The sequence below is a fragment of the Calonectris borealis genome, chromosome W (genome assembly GCF_964195595.1).
Source record: "Calonectris borealis chromosome W, bCalBor7.hap1.2, whole genome shotgun sequence".
NCBI lineage: Eukaryota > Metazoa > Chordata > Aves > Procellariiformes > Procellariidae > Calonectris > Calonectris borealis.
This window is the reverse complement of record NC_134351.1, coordinates 16,038,109-16,056,180: the sequence shown is the minus strand read 5'-3', so window position 1 is coordinate 16,056,180 and position 18,072 is coordinate 16,038,109. Positions and strand designations below refer to the sequence as shown.

The 18,072-nt window shown below is 43.4% G+C and overlaps 1 protein-coding gene across 1 annotated transcript in view; it reads right to left on the bottom strand.

Moving 5' to 3' along the window:
• The window catches only part of LOC142075120 (kinesin-like protein KIF2A), a 79,584-nt gene extending 66,591 nt beyond the window's left edge, over window positions 1-12,993 (bottom strand). Inside the window, exon 1 of the mRNA XM_075136147.1 lies at window positions 12,930-12,993. Coding sequence (XP_074992248.1) covers window positions 12,930-12,993 — 64 coding nt within the window. The remainder of the gene's footprint in view (window positions 1-12,929) is intronic.
• Window positions 12,994-18,072: the final 5,079 nt, after the last annotated feature.

Sequence of the window (18,072 nt, the reverse complement as noted above, 5' to 3'; positions counted from 1 at the left end):
TGCGATGAGGTCACCCCTCAGCCTTCTCTTCTCCAAGCTGAACAAGCCAAGTGACCTCAGCCGCTCCTCATAAGTCTTGCCCTCGAGACCTATCACCATCTTGGTCGCCCTCCTCTGGACACACTCTAATAGTTTGATGTCCTTCTTATATTGAGGCACCCAAAACTGCACACAGTACTCGAGGTGGGGCTGCACCAGTGCAGTGTAGAGTGGGACAATCACCTCCCTCGACTGGCTAGCTATGCTGTGCTTGATGCACCCCAGCACACGGTTGGCCCTTTTGGCTGCCAGGGCACACTGTTGACTCATATTCAACTTGCCATCAACCCAAACCCCCAGATCTCTTTCTGCAGGGCTGCTCTCCAGCCTCTCGTTCCCCAATTTGTATGTATAACCAGGATTACCCTGTCCCAGGTGCAGAATCTTGCTCTTATTAAATTTCATACGGTTGGTGATTGCCCAGCTCTCTAGTCTATCCAGATCTCTCTGTAAGGCCTCTCTACTCTCGAGGGAGTCCACAGCTCCTCCTAGTTTAGTATCACTGGCAAACTTACTTAATGTACATTCGACTCCTGCGTCCAGATCCTTTATAAAAACATTAAAGAGCACTGGCCCTAAAATTGAGCCCTGGGGAACCTCACTAGTGACTGGCCGCCAGCCTGATGTAACCCCATTTACTATAACCCTTTGAGCCCAACCCATCAGCCAATTGTTCACCCAACGTATTATGGACTTGTCTAGCTGTGTGCTGGACATTTTGTCCAAAAGGATACTGTGAGAGACAGTATCAAAAGCTTTGCTAAAATAAAAAAAAAACCACATCTACTGGCTTCCCTTGGTCAACTAGATGGGTGACCTTGTCATAAAAGGAAATTAAGTTGGTTAAGCAGGACTTTCCCCTCATGAACCCGTGCTGGCTATGACCAATGACTGCATTGTCTCTCAAGTGTTTTTCAATAAATCCCAGAACAACCTTCTCCATAATTTTACCAGGCACTGAAGTGAGACTGACAGGCCTGTAATTACCAGGGTCTTCCTTCTTACCCTTCCTGAAAACTGGGACATTTGCCAGCTTCCAATCAACTGGGACCTCTCCAGACTCCCAGGACTGTTGAAAAATAATGGAGAGAGGTCCCACGATGACATCGGCCAGCTCTTTCAGTACCCTGGGATAAATCCCATTGGGCCCCATAGACTTATGTGCATCCAGCTGGAGCAGCAAGTCTTGAACAAGTTCAGAGTTGGCTGGGAGTTTATCATCCCCTCAATCACAGTCTTCCAACACAGGGCTCTGGGGGTCCCAGGGCCCATCATCGGTGTTGAAGACAGAGGTGAAGAAGGCATTAAACATCTCTGCTTTGTCTACGTCCCTATTTGTGAGGTGACCAACCTCATCAAGTAATGGACCAATGTTATCTCTGATCCTCCTTTTGCTGTTAATGTATTTTAAAAAGCCCTTTTTGTTGTCCTTCTGTTGTGGTTTAACCCCAGCCAGCAACTAAGCACCACACAGCCACTCGCTCACTTCCCCCACCTCCAGTGGGATGGGGGAGAGAATCAGAAGAGTAAAAGTGAGAAAACTCGTGGGTTGAGATAAAGACAGTTTAATAAGTAAAGCAAAAGCCACGCACGCAAGCAAAGCAAAACAAGGAATTCATTCACCACTTCCCATCGGCAGGCAGGTGTTCAGCCATCCCCAGGAAAGCAGGGCTCCATCACGCGTCACGGTTACTTGGGAAGACAAATGCCATCACTCCGAACGTCCCCCCCTTCCTCCTTCTTCCCCCAGCTTTATATGCTGAGCATGACGTCATATGGTATGGAATATCCCTTTGGTCAGTTGGGGTCAGCTGTCCCAGCTGTGTCCCCTCCCAACTTCTTGTGCACCCCCAGCCTACTGGCTGGTGGGGTGGTGTGAGAAGCAGAAAAGGCCTTGACTCTGTGTAAGCACTGCTCAGCAATAACTAAAACATCCCTGTATTATCAACACTGTTTCCAGCACAAATCCAAAACATAGCCCCATACCAGCTACTATGAAGAAAATTAACTCTATCCCAGCCAAAACCAGCACACCTTCATAGTGCTGGCCAGCTTGAACTCTAATAGAGATTTGGCCACACGAATTTTCTCCCTACAGTGGTGAACAGCATCTCTGTAGTCCTCCCGTGTCACCTGTCCTTGCTTCCAATGTCCATACACTTTCCTTTTCCACGTAAGTTGTAGAAGAAGATCCCTGCTCAGCCAAGCCGGCCTTCTGCCCCGCTTGCTTGACTTCTGACACTTTGGAATTGCCTGCTCCTCTGCTCTTAAGAGATGGCTCTTAAAAAGTGACCAGCATTCATGGACCCCAATACATTCAAAAGCAGATTCCCAGGGGGCCTTACTAACTAGAATCATAGAATCATAGAATCATTTAGGTTGGAAAAGATCCTTAAGATCATCAAGTCCAACTGGTAACTCTGCCAAGTCCACCACTAAACCATGTCCCTAAGCACCACATGTACACATCTTTTAAATACCTCCAGGGATGGTGACTCAACCACTTCCCTGGGAAGCCTATTCCAATGCTTGACAACCCTTTCAGTGAAGACATTTTTCCTAATATCCAATCTAAACCTCCCTTGGTGCAACTTGAGGCCATTTCCTCTCGTCCTATCACTTGGTACTTGGGAAAAGAGACTGACACCCACCTCGCTACAACCTCCTTTCAGGTAGTTGTAGAGAGCGATGAGGTCTCCCCTCAGCCTCCTCTTCTCCAGGCTAAACAACCCCAGTTCCCTCAGCCGCTCCTCATAAGACTTGTGCTCCAGGCCCTTCACCAGCTTCGTTGCCCTTCTCTGGACACGCTCCAGCACCTCCATGTCCTTCTTGTAGTGAGGGGCCCAAAACGGAACACAGGATTCGAGGTGCGGCCTCACCAGTGCCGAGTACAGGAGCACGATCACCTCCCTACTCCTGCTGGCCACACTATTTCTGATACAGGCCAGGATGCCGTTGGCCTTCTTGGCCACCTGGGCACACTGCTGGCTCATATTCAGCCGGCTCTCGACCAACACCCCCAGGTCCTTTTCTCCCAGGCAGCTTTCCAGCCACTCTTCCCCAAGCCTGTAGCATTGCATGGGGTTGGTGTGACCCAAGTGCAGGACCCGGCCCTTGGCCTTGTTGAATCTCATACAATTGGCCTCGGCCCATCGATCCAGCCTGTCCAGGTCCCTCTGCAGAGCCTTCCTACCCTCGAGCAGATCAACACTCCCGCCCAACTTGGTGTCGTCTGCAAACTTACTGAGGGAGCATTCAATCCCCTCATCCAGATCGTTGATAAAGATATCGAACAAGACTGGCCCCAAAACTGAGCCCTGGGGAACACCACTTGTGACCGGCTGCCAACTGGATTTAACTCCATTCACCACCATTCTTTGGGCCCGGCCATCCAGCCAGTTTTTTACCCAGTGAGAAGTACGCCCATCCAAGCCACGAGCAGCCAGTTTCTCCAGGAGAATGCTGTGGGAAACGGTGTCAAAGGCTTTACTAAAGTCCAGGTAAACAACATCCACAGCCTTTCCCTCATCCACTAAGCGAGTCAACTAACTCCTTCAGCAGCCCAAAGTCTGCTCTCCCCATATCCAGGGACGAAGTTTCACTGGCAGTTTTTCTCCTATCGCCAGCGATTTGAAACTCAACTACTTCGTGGTCACTGTGACCAAGACAGCCACCAATCACCACCAGAGTTCTTCTCTGTGGTTTGATGAAAGCTTATTGTAACTTAAAAATCATCAGGTTGTGATTTATATTTACCTCATTCATCACCACCTGAATTCCTATCCTATTAAAATGTCAAGATTAACTGGGAAGTTCAATTCATAAATGCAGTATAGAAGAACATGCAAACATAACCCAAAATTGAATCAGAAACTTGGAGTATTCCAAAATCTAAGTGTACATGTGCTTTTTAAACTTAATTCATTTCCACTGCCCTCTTCCTAGAGCCAGAGATCCTCATCACCACATCATTATGCATACCTGCATCTCTAGCAAACACTTTTATAGATCCGTCGGAAATACACCTCAAACTCCTTATGCAGTTCAGCCACAAGGGGAAAGTAACACATTTTAGTGATCGCAAGATGTGCAACACTGTGCAACAAAAATTCTAGATCCAAACTCTGCAAGGGCACAAGTATGCTACGTACCTTGCTTCTAAAGAGAAAGCTTTAAACAAAGCTCGTGCTCTACCTCCCTCCACTCACATACACATTCATTGTGTTCATCCATTGAAGGCAACTCTTAACATACTATCCTGTAAGTAACAGAAGAGACTGAAAATACTCACACTTCCGATAGCTGGAATTACACAGAGCTTTCAGTGCCTGATGGGAGCCATGAGAAACTCAAACTTGCACTTGACAAAGCTTCAATGGGATTATTGATAACTTGAAAGCAAATAACGTTCCCCTATGTGAAAAGCATGACCACCCACCAATAAAAATGCAACCAAAGTCAAAGATTTATTGATATATGCAAGTTACTTGAAGTCACTTTGTTACTGCTTGGGATTGGACAATTAGGTTTTACAGAGTCGGCGTTGCAGAAGGAATGCAGCAGACTTGTCCCTTTACAAGTCTGGGAAACTTGAAAGCAACTTATGCCTGATGCAACCAGAACTGCCACTAGGTAAAAACAATAAGCTATACTGAAAGCAGTATTATTTGAATAAAACAAAATTAAAACCTCCATTTAAGCCTTTAAGCAGCAAAATCCCTCATTCTTCTTTTTCAAGAGTCAAATATAAGATCAGACTCAGTGTTGCTGAACAAGACCCCATTCCAAAAAAAAAAAAGAAAAAACTGATCAAGTGGCTTAATTACTAAATCTAACTAATAATTCACATTTTTAAAAATGTCATGAAGTTTTGGTTATAACACACAGTTATACAGAATTATCTTCAAGAACCTCTACTTACTTGTTTTAACTAAGCAATTCTAAAATTAACTTGGGTTCCTAGCAAATTAAAAGAACAACTGAATTTAGACTGTAATAGTAGAGTTATCAAGTGTCTTCTAGATATGTTCTGCTCATGTAAATGATTCAGTGCACTATAGACATTCAAAAGAAAAAAAAGCATAAGTCTGATAAATTCATTCCCTTTTCCAGGAAAGGCAATTCTGATGTAATTTTTCACACAGCTTTATTACCTTTTGTCTAACAGATGTAAAATCTAGTTTTACATATTTAGCAATGACCAAATTCAAAGACAGCAAAAGTAACTCCACAGAACACTCTTCAACAGAGAAATGGCAATGCCATCTTTGTAACACCCTTCCAGAGAACTACCTGCAGCTGCTTTGTTTCCCAGGAGCAATTCCAAGGCACAGAGAGTGGCACAAGACAAGATGATCTAGCCCTGTATTCTGACTCCAACAGTGGTTCCACTTTAGAAAAGCATTTAACATGGCAGGTGTACTTCACCGTCTTCTAGTAAATCAATGGTTTATGGATGTTCTAAGCCACAACTTACCTGTTTATCATGATACTTTCTGGGGATACGCACAAAACACATTTCCAGGGTATCAGACACAGTCAGTACTGTCTCATAGCTAAACACTTACTACAGAATTCAAAGTGTCCCTTTACAGAGGTCAAAGTTGTAGGAAAATCATGTCAACCACCTGTCTATCTCTCTATTGGGAACACTATAGAGAGAGCTATAGGCTTTTTAATTCTTCAAGTGAAAATAAAAAATAGTACTCAAACAGCAGTATAACAACTGTGAACATTTTGAGGAGAGGAATGAGGACAGAAAAAGAAGAAACAGTGCATGTGCCTGTACATATACAATATGAACAGGTTCACGGATATAACTAACAGCAGTTTAAGACAATCTACATCTAGATTACCATAGTTTGAGTTCCCTACCCTCCCTCCCTCACTTCCCTCCAACACATTTAACTAAAAACTAACACTGATGCAGTGGACAGACAAAAGCAGCCCAGAGTTAAACATCTTAAACAGCTGTGGAATCACACCAATAGTCAAAATTAACTGTAGCTAACTTAATTACGATGAGTGTCTAACAGTCTTAAGCAAGTATCAAAATCTCTACCAAAACCCAGGAAATATTGGTCCAAACACTGTAGCTAGGAACATTTGTTTTAGTGTCTATGTTCAGTTCAGTATTGAGAACAATTTAAATAAAACCCCAAATACCAAGTCACAATAAATCCTGAAGGTTTGGAATATACAACTGCAAGCAAGTTTAAAAAAATGACATTAGAAGGAACTGTAACTATTCCCTCCAAAAAAATAAAAAGAAATGCAAGGAAACATTCACTTCTGAAAAGACACAAGTGGTAAAACTGGAAAACATAGATAAGCTTTCAAGCAAGCAAAAAGAATTGCTCATATACCTGAAAGCTTGTACATGTTTTTGAAATAGATGAACAGAAATAGCAAAAAATGTATTACAGCTCCATAAAAACCTTCTACCCTACATCTGGAAATACACACTGAAAGCATCTAGGCTTCTAAATAACTCTAACTATGCTACAGAGGCATTATGAGAAATTGATTATTAAAAGCCAATGTCTTCTTAAAATCTCTTTAATTTTAAATTACAAACACCATCATGCTTGACCATATATTTTGTTTACTACACATTCTCACTACTGGACAAAGTTAAGACTGCTTGGGAGTCCTTACTGTGGACTTCTGTATCTTACTTTTTGCATTATGTTAGAAATTTAACTTAACTCAACTCTGAAAAGTTAACATAAACCTTTAATTTATCAAAAGTCATTGCATTCTTTTCCTCTATGACTAAACATATTGTGAATATTTATAGTGAACACCATATTTTAGTGTTCACAACAGGTTGACCACAGCATTCTCTTTCTGATCCCAAGAGTCCAGCCATACAGTATGGTGAGGAAGACAAGATAACCCAACAAACAATAAGATGGGAAAAAAGTTTAAAAAAGACAAATCAAACTTTATAAGCAGTAAATGTTTACAAAGGAAGAACTTAAACAAGAACACCGCAATGAAGCGAATTTACTCCATTCTGTTACTTATTTCTCAAGCACAAAAAAAATCACAGTGGCACATTCCACAGATCAAGCCAACAGAAATGCTACAGATTTTGTGCTCCAGGAAAGGAGCTCACCTGCTAAATACTTCATACTGTTCACTCATTTCTCTACATTGTCCTACAGTAAGTGGATGTAATTTATCTTCTAGAGCAAATAGAAAGAGATACTTTTGCAATGACATTACTCTTCAGTCAGACATGACCTCTTCCCAACGATTTATCGGGTCTTCCCACCTCAGCAAGGTGGGAAGCCATGCTTGGTGCCATGCTGCCAAGCAGCAGCACGGCAAAGTCTTCAGTTCATAAAGCCATAAGAAGAAAACACAAGTAAAACTGAGCCCAGGCAACAGGCCATTATAGAGAGTGGGTGGAAAGAGCAATAACTTTACCTACCAAACAGAAATAAAGGATAGATTCCCCCATAACATGATGAGAGGGGAAAAAACATGTAATACAATCTGTGTAACCCTAGTAGCCATATACAGCTCTAAAGACATTATTGCCAGTATGTAATGCTGTATTAAACACGCTTATGGAACAAAGATGAGAAGATTCTCTGAAGATCAGGACTTCAACTCTTGTCATTCAAAAGCTATTTATACAAAATACAGAAGGCCTACATAAATATATGAGAATCTGCAAGTTACAGTGAAAATACACTTACTGCATAACAAAAGCTGAACACTTAAAAAGTGATTTGAAAAAGGACACAGAAAATTTAACATATCCTCCTGGTCAACGCTTCTGTGTTGACCAACAATCCCCAGAAACTCTAGATGTAACAATATGAGAACCTACACTGGATAAGTAAGCCTAAATGTTGGACCCATTAGCTTGACCAGCAATAGCAGACTTGAAACCCTGCGTGTGATCTGTCCACTATGGAAGGACAAAGACACATTGTGTCCATATGGCTTACATAGGGATTAGGTAATTGAGTCAAATGATTTAAATGTGGTAACAAAAAAAAGTCTTAATCAAAGGGAAGGAATAGATGTATGTCACAAAAGGAAAGAGAAAAAGTACATTACCATTTAAATCTACCCTCAAAAGCTTGTAAAATAGGGTGACTACTCAAACCTGAAACAGAATTTTTATAGCATCCTTATACCTTCTACCTTTCTATAAAATCATTGTTGCTATTGGGAGTTGTATGTAAAGATCAAGATCGTCATACAGGATTACCCAGAAGACAGAGGATGGTACAGACCTCTCAACTCTGAGAAACCAATTTCACAGAAGTTGGGCTTTAAAGAAAAAAATTACAGCCCTTACCGTTACAAAAATTTAGTCTTGTTTGTGTTTGAAGGTGAAACAGTTACAAATGATGTTTTGGCAAGCCTAAGGAGAGAGGAGCTGCCAGTAGGTTTCTGGACTAGATGGATTATCTTTGACCGTGACCAGTTCCAGCTGCTTCAGAGACAAGTGAAGAAAATTCTTAAGTAGGCAATTACAAAATAACACAGCCACAGACAAGATTTCTTCTTACCTCCTGTCAGTTAGAGGTTATTTAAACTACAGACTCAGGTAGAACAGAAACTACCTTTTACAGTTGCTGGTGTATTTTTTTAATTTTTAGTGTAAAATTGGATATTCCTACCATCCACATCAACATCCTTCTTAAAATTCTGCTATGCTTCTAGCCTCCATCTCCTCTGGTAACAAGCTCCACATGATAACTGTACCTAGTTTATTCTCCTTTATCAGTTTTAAGTTTTCTCTTTCAAACACTGACAGTTCTCCTGTTCTTGTATTATGAAAAAAAATGGGCACAAACTCATGATCTTTCTTTTTTACACTATTTGATGGTTAATCCCTAAAAATTCACCATTTTTCCCTTCCTGGAAGTTCTGTCAAATCTTCAGTCACTCTTCCAATTACAAGAACATCCCTTCTCCTCATGCCTGTTACATTATTTCTGACACAGTGAGACCAGAACTGTATTCCCCCCCGCTTTCCAAATGAGCAAATATATAATTAATTTCTCTGTCCTTCTAGGTAGTATTTCAGATCTGCAAAGACAGAGAGAATAGGAACAACCTGAGGAGGAAATGGACGGAACACAACTGGACTGAAAAAGTAAAGGAAAAACACTAATCAGCCTACTAAAGGGCTGCAGGGCATGAGAGATTTATCCTATTTCAGCAAAAGACTGAATTGATTGGAAAAAAAAGCGAGATATTCTTTCTCCAAGTAGTTGTATAGGTCTTTGTCATCATTAACTGGATAATGCACAAGAAGTGGAGATACAGGTATAAGTTCACACGTAAAGCAGTGGGCTATTATTATTTGAGTAAAGGGAATTCATCAACAGACAAATGCCCATATTTAGACCTCAACAAGGAGCATCTTCTGGACAGGAGGAAACACCATTACAGCAGGTCTCACAGGTACCTTCTGGCCACCTCTCTACTTCCCTAAGCTTCCGTGTGATAAGGCACATTTTTCAAGACTGGAAACGCAGTCCATTCTTAGCAATTCACAACCTAAAACAAACGAGTTCTTCCCCGTTTCCAAGATAGATTACTAAGGCATATTTCAAGCAACATACATAAATTATACTGAAATAAGTAGTAAATTTCAGTATCAGAAATTATTATAAAAGCCAAACTAGCTGACTTAATACGCTCTTACATTACATGAACATAACTAGTTATTCCAATTATAACTGGAAATATTATCTGCAACTCTAGACAACATTTATACCAATGTTTACCCACTGAGAAGAAAACAGATACATAGCAAGAAGCTCTGCAGCATCAGTCCTTGAAAATGTTGGGTTTTATCCAAACACTGTTTTTCATGTGTTTTTGGCCATGAGTTCTAATAATGCCTTTCATTTGTACAACATCTATTTTCTATTCAGTCCTATAAGAAATCTCTCATGAAACACTTAAACCTAATTAGAACTTGTCAAAATGACAGAATATGTAACTTCTTTCCAGAATGTTCTGGTCACATTCTCACATTTATTGTGTCCTACGTGTCTTTGCAATTTTGTTGTAATGAACAAGTATGACTTTTAACAGTGATGTTTCACCAAAAAAAATGCTATTCTGTTAGTTTTTCTTTTTATTTAAAGAAAAATAGAGTTATCTAGAATTAATAAAGCTCTGTATTCAGAAAAGTGTTTAACATAACTGGTGGACAGATGGGAAAAAACGCATACTTTTTCAAATGACCCGATTAACAAACTAAAACTTTATTCTTCTCTGGATTCAGCAAATAAACAGGTAAATAAGGAATTTTTAAAGAATTATTATACTTACATCTCAAAAACAATATTTAGTTTTAAAAAAGGACTTACTACAGACAAGACAACATATGAAAAAAAGCCCAGACCAACACACCACTTTCTCCAAAAGTTTCTTAAATGGTTTTAATCATGCTTTCAGCCTAGGGTAGCTGGTATGATACACAGCCCTGATTCTACCTAGGATATAGTTCTGGGTAGAGCAGATCCAGGTAGCTCACTGTTACTGAACCAGAAGATCATACTTCTCACCTCCACTTCATCCTGGCCATGCATTTCCTATACACTGATACTGTTGTGGTCACAGATCCCTCCGAGTCAATTGAACTCACTAATCCTGCAGAAAACTAGGACATCCAAAAGTTTTCTACTGTGTTTAGTGAATCAAATCATCAATTAATGTATTAAATCAACAGAGAAAAAAAATCATTGGCCACACTGGATGGGAGAGAGAGTTTGTAGGAACAACACAGCTGACAGAGGCACAGGCAGCAAGACCTCCCCGTGTTAGAAGCAGCTAGATCAATCTCGATTGCCTGTGCAACCACAGCTCAGGTTGGAAACCTACCTTCTGAAAGGCAATGCAATCTAAATGCAATCTAGTGCTGGCTGTCCTTCGATATCTTTCTCAAAATGCTCCCTTCCACATACCTAGGACAGTTCCTCCTACAGTTTACTGGGAAGAGAATGACAGAACACTGCAGTAGCCTGAGCCATAACGGAGCATCTCCTCCTCCAGTCCCAATGAAAAACAAGCAAACCTCTCAATAACCAGGACCCACTAACTCTGATATGACACTGCAGTGCAGTTGCTCACATAAGGACCAAGTTAACACAAATGCTCAAAACCCTATAGTTTGAGCAACTGCTGTGAAGGCATCCCCCTAGTATATTACTGATATGTAATATATTTAATGTGCTGCATCACATATGTAAGTGATACAGCAAAATATGTAAACCATTAACAGTAATGAAAATAAGTATTGTTATGTTCAAGAGTTACTGTCCTCACTTCTGACATTAGAAGTGAGCAGAACCCGGGGGGGGGGAAGAAGCAAAGCATTCTCATGCCTTATTTTCCAAAGGCATACAAAACAAACAGTAACATTTATTATAAGTTCACACAGGCCTCAGAAAAAACAGTTTTACAAGTTGCTACGGTGAGGTTTCCTGAAACCTCAGACAGAGATCTGCAGGATTTATGCAAATAACTGCCAGACCTATCAGATTCTTCACGTGACACACAAGCTGTTAAGCACAAATTGAGGGGTTAGGTTCAATATAGTGTTCAGCCAACACTGACCATTATTTTATTGCAGGGTTGAACTGCAGTATGGGACATGAGAAGACAAGCTGCATAAAGCTTGTTGGCCACTTGTTTCCTGCCTCATGACAAAACCACACTAACTTCAGTGCCTTTGACCTCCAGGTCTTTCTTCCCTTAAAAACATCTGCTTATTCTTTAGCAAGCTCCTGAACCCTGGAGAAAAAAAAATAAAAGGACTTTCCAGAAAATCCCAGCAGAACCCCACCCCTGTTTAGTAGGCTTCATAGATCTCACAGAGGCCAAGAACAGATGACATATTCCCACTCAAATTGAAGAGCTGAAGTCACGAGTGACTTGCTATTGATTCAGTCAGTGAACTTCCCATTTCAGTTCTCTCCTTCCAGATAAATATGAAGAGTTAGTACCCTAAACCTAACACACACACTTCCTTTATTCACGTGTATTTCTAGACAGCACCATACATCCTCCCATCAAGAGATGCTGGGCAAGATGAGAAACACTGGATGCCCAATGGAGAAATAACAACTCATGGGCATAAATAGCAAGTACTCTTCTTATATTTTAATCATAAGGAACATCTGAAATAATAACATCAAGCTTTTTTGACAAATGATGGAAGCGTCCAAAGGCATTTCTGTCAGAGCATACTGTTGTGTCATTTTTTCAGAACACGGCTCATACGCCAGAGTAAACAAGAAGTTATTACTTTGCATTGAAGGCCTTTCCTCCGTCCATCACCTCATCCCCTCCCCTAAGGCCCTCCCACCTCCCCGCCAAAACCTCCCCAGGCTTTCCTCCCCACCCACGCCCCTCTCCCCCCCAAATCACCTCATCACCCCCATCCACAGCCACCCTGCACGTCTCATTGCTCACCCCACATTTGTCCCGTTTTCCCCTCCCCCATGAGCCCATCCCTGCTTCATCCCCCTCGCATCCACCTCGCCCTTCTCCCCGCCATTTCAGCCCCCCACCTCGCCGCCGCCGCCCCTCCCCGTCGCCTCCCCGCCCTGCTGCAGCCTCCCCGTCCCCAGCGGCGGCCGCCGCTCGCGCCCCGCGCAACCGCCCTCCGCCGCCAAGCGCGAGCGCTCCCCTGACAACCGCAGCGCGCGCCAGGCCCGGCCGCTCCCCAGCCCCGCGCACACAATGAGCCCCGCGCACACAATGGGCCCCGCGCACACAATGGGCCCCGCGCACAGCCCCCTCCCCGCCCCCCCGCGCCGCGCACCGGGGAGGCCGCGGCGCCCGGCCAGGGGCTGCGGCCGCTCCGCCGGGCCGGCCCCTCCCGCCGCCCCTGCCCCACTGACCATCGCTGCGCTTGATCTCCACGTAGATCCCTATCTGGATCTTGCCGAAGTTGGCCGCTGCCATCGCTTCATGGGGCAGCCGGGAAGATCGGAGGTGCTGCCGGCCGGGCGCACAGGGGGCAGGGAGGGCGCGCGCAGCAGCAGCGGCGGCGGTGGCAGCACCGACCGCGGCGGCTCCGGGAGGGAGGGAGGGAAGGAAGGAAGGAAGGAAGGAAGGAAGGAAGGAAGGAAGGAAGGACGGACGGACGGGGAGAGGGAGGAGGGGGGAAGAGAGAAAAGGCGCCGGCCGGATACAACAGGCGCTGGGAGCTGCTGCGCCTGTGCGGCTCGCCGCGGCGTCACAGCAGGACCGGCTCACGGGGGAGGCGGGGGCAGAAGTGCTGCCGCGGTCGTCCTCGTCCTCCGCCCTTCGCGGCACCTCGGCGGGGCTGGCACAAGATGGGCGCCCCCGCTACCCTGGGGCCGCCTCCCAGCTCGCTCGCGCCTGGGCTGGGAGAGGCTCGTCCCAGCTGCAGGCCGCCTGTGCGAGCCTCTCTTCTTGGCCCTCTCCCCGACTTAGAAACACACACACGCGCCTATTTGGCACCAGACGGTGACTGAGCTGCCTTGAAGTTTTAATGTAATAGCTTTACCTACCTAATATCTCCTCATAAGGCTCCCATGTGCCAAGTAGAGCAGCTTAGAAGCATGCTTCGTATTTGCTCCCCAACCTGCCAGCAGCTCTTCAGTCCAAGTAAGGCCATGCTGTCAACAGCATCCATCCATCCTCACCTCATGACTGCCTTTATACAACTTAAATAAAAACCAAAACACACTTCATGTTCCTCATTTCCCTATAATGATTCCTGTACCTCAGGCAAGCCACTTTGTTAAACATTGTCCCTTGGGTTTCTCCTCTGAGGGCAGTTCCTAACATGATGAAGCCACCACGGGTTTAAAATTGTCCTTCCTGTACAGTTTCCTAGTCACCTTGAGCAGCATCACAATAAATACACCTAAACACACAACCTCTTCTTGCCCAGCAAAGCCAGTCTTATTAAAAATAATCCCCCAATCCACGCTTCAACTGGTAATACATAATGACAACTGACACTGCGCCACCCCTCTAAGAGCTGCATGCTCCCACCCAGCCTATCACCCTCCTTGCCTCACATCTCCTTGCCTCCACTTTCAGTTTCATACTGAAATCAGTATGATACCCAGCAAGTCAGAGTCAAGAAATTATGGCTCCCAATTCCTACAGGCTTTCTATATCTATATATATGTAGAGAGAGAGAGAGCAGCCCTGCAGAGGACTTGGGGATACCGGTGGATTAAAAATTTGGACATGAGCCGGCAATGTGCGCTCGCAGCCCAGAAAGCCAATCGCATCCTGGGCTGCATCAGAAGTGTGGCTAGCAGGTCGAGGGAGGTGATTCTGCCCCTCTACTCTGCTCTCGTGAGACCCCACCTGGAGTACTGCGTCCAGCTCTGGGGCCCCCAGCATAAGAAAGACATGGACCTGCTTGACCTGGTCCAGAGGAGGGCCACAAAGATGATCAGGGGGCTGGAGCACCTCCCCTATGAGGACAGGCTGAGAGAGTTGGGGTTGTTTAGCCTAGAGAAGAGAAGGCTCCGGGGAGACCTTATAGCGGCCTTCCAGTACTTAAAGGGGGCCTACAGGAAAGATGGGGAGGGACTCTTTATCAGGGAGTGTAGAGATAGGACAAGGGGTAACAGTTTTAAACTGAAAGAGGGTAGATTTAGATTAGATATTAGGAAGAAATTCTTTACTGTGAGGGTGGTGAGGCACTGGAACAGGTTGCCCAGAGAAGTTGTGGATGCCCCCTCCCTGGAAGCGTTCAAGGCCAGGTTGGATGGGGCTTTGAGCAACCTGGTCTAGTGGAAGGTGTCCCTGCCCATGGCAGGGAGGTTGGAAATAGATGACCTTTAAAGGTCCCTTCCAACCCAAACCATTCTATGATTCTATATACACACACACACAAAAGAGCCAGAAGAGGAACTGACAAAAAGTTAAAACAAACAGTAACAACTATCTTGCACAACTTGGTTGCTACTTATATTGGCTCTAACTGGTATAAATCACCCTTTTGATGAACTGCTAAGGAAAAATTAAAAGAAGAATGAAAGGTTAACACATTTTTAGTTTTAAAAACTGGGTCTTACTCTCTTATCCTTGCCCAGCTTCATTTTTTACATGAGAAATTTAGGTCTGAATCACATTATTTATGAAGGCGTTCCTTACTATGGTTATGGTAGAATTATGATATTAAAGGTAGCAAGATATGTCCAGCAAAACTAGTTTGGCTTTCTAGTTTAGTCACTGTCCATTTAATTTAGACTATTGACAAACACTGGGAAGAAATATCTCTTTGAAAAAGATCTGATGCAAGTAATACCACAAAGAGTCCAGTGCCTTTAAGTGCCTCTTCTAATTATAACAGAGTTAAAGATATGCTCTTTTTAACCTATAGGTGTTTTTGAAATAAAACCAAAATGCAACAAATGTTTTAGACTTACATAAAAATTGGGCAGGGACTAACTTTGATTTTTTTAAAAAAAGTTTCTTCTACCCACTATAATTCCACAGCATTTCAATGATTTGGACTGAACATTTTATAATGTACTTTTTACACAAATTCTACCATATAGACATACCTTTTATAATTCAGCTTTGTTTTGGAGAAGTACCTATGTCAGACTTGGATAGCCATTGCTTGGTCTCTGTTTAACTGTTATATTTATGATCAATTTGATTAAACCTTTTCTGATGTTTTTATGTAATGTAAGAATAAAAACATTCAGATTCTAAGAATAGATGACGAGTAATTGAAAAACATCTCATTAGAAATAGTTAAATAAGAAATGATAAATTATTTTTCATACTATTTGCTCTGTCTATTTCATAAACTGAAAATTTTGAGAGATGAATTACATATAATTTTCTGGAAAATTATTTGGGTCCTGTCGCTGCAGAAATAGATGGCTAGTTTTACATACATGTCATCCCACTGAGGTAAAGAATGTGAATCTTAGAAACGTATACACAACCATAAGTATCTATAAAATCAGGTGCTACTCTAAAATAAAATAGAACTTAAATACATATCAATCTGGAGTTAATTCTGAAATCTTTGAAATACTTTGGCCTTAGTCCAGCAAATCGTTTAAGAATATTCTAAACTTTAGATACAAATTTGAAGTTGACTCTTGAAAATAAGGCCCAAAATTATTATTTTGTTGTACACTCTGTGACAACTGAGATTTTTGTTATTGTCATAAAGCACACATGGAGGCTTTCATAGAGCAAGTCAGCAATGGTCAGAAAATGCTTGTGTTATGTATTCTCTTATTCATTCCATATGCTGATGCTGAGTGTCTGGCCCAAGGCAGTATGTATTTGGAGTCATATTTCATTATGCTTTCCTACTGATTGTATGAAACACAGGCAGAATTCCTGCTAGATATCAAACTGCTTCAGAAAAAACATGAACAAAAGCAGATGAACCTATATCTCTGTCCAAGCCTCTTACTGCCTACAGGTAAGCCCAGAACAACTATACTGTGGATATTTATATTTAGTCTTCATCCTCCTCTTCCTTCTTTCTTTCCTCCCTTCTCTCACCTCTCCAAATATTCAAGGGAAATCTCAGAGGGTTTGTAGTAAAACAGTGTTCCAGTCGGGCTATTCAACTGAGGGATAAATACACGTTTCCTACATCCTTCTGCTATCCAATGTAACTTTTCTGTCAGAAGGAAATATCCTGTGTCATATTACCTGAGAAAATAATTTTAGCATGAATGCATCTGCCTTGTAGCTTAATCTAATAGTTACATCCCGTCTTTGCCCCACCAGTAAGGATTCTGCAGCAAGTCATTCTGCCTTGTAAAAATGGAATGGTTTCTTTACTTGTTCTTAGAAGTTATCCTATGGCTTTCTATATATTTCTGTCATTAGCACACTATTAGCAAAACCAGATATTCATACCTGAGGTATGTCCGATAGGGCCAGTGCCAGCCGGCTCCAAGACGGACCCACCGCTGGCCAAGGCTGAGCCAATCAGCGACAGTGGTAGCGCCTCTGTGATAACATATTTAAGAAGGGGGAAAAAACTTCTGCGCAACAGCAGCCAGAGTGAGAAGATGTGAGAGAAACAACTCTGCAGACACCAAGGTCAGTGAAGAAGGAGGGGGAGGAGGCGCTCCAGGCGCCGGAGCAGAGATTCCCCTGCAGCCCGTGGTGAAGACCATGGTGAGGCAGGCTGTCCCCCTGCAGCCCATGGAGGACCCCATGCCGGAGCAGGTGGATGTGCCCTGAAGGAGGCTGTGGCCCCGTGGAGAGCCCACACTGGAGCAGGCTCCTGGCAGGACCTGTGGCCCTGTGGAGAGAGGAGCCCATGCTGGAGCAGGTTTGCTGGCAGGACTTGTGACCCTGTGGAAAGGACCCATGCTGGAGCAGTTTGTGAAGAACTGCAGCCCATGGGAAGGACCCATGTTGGAGAAGTTCGTGAAGGACTGTCTCCTGTGGGAGGGACACCACGCTGGAGCAGGGGAGTGTGAGGAGGAAGGAGTGGCAGAACCAACATGTGATGAACTGACTGCAACCCCCATTCCTTGTCCCCCTGCGTCGCTCAGGGGGGAGTAGGTAGAGAAATTGGAGTGAATTTGAGCCCGGGAAGAAGGAAGGGGTGGGGGCAAGGTGTTTTAAGATTTGGTTTTATTTCTCATTACCCTACTCTGATTTGATTGGCAATAAATTAAATTAATTTCCCCGAGTCGAGTCTGTTTTGCCTGTGATGGTAATTGGTGAGTGATTTCCCTGTCCTTATCTCGACCCACGAGCCTTTCGTTGTATTTTTCTCCCCCTGTCCATCTGAGGAGGGGGAGTGATAGAGGGGCTTTGGTGGGCACCTGGTGTCTAGCCAGGGTCAACCTACCACAATACAACAGAGGTGAAAAAAATACAAAAAGAGCTATTTGCAGTTTCTCAGTCATGAGGCAGTCAGGACCTAAATTCAAGCTAAAAGGATATTCTAAAGGTAGACAGTCAGTGGATTTGATTTCACATATCCTGGAAGATAGAAAGCATTTGAAATAAGTATGATGTTACAGCAATCCCAAGCTTCCTTCTAGGCACTAGCAC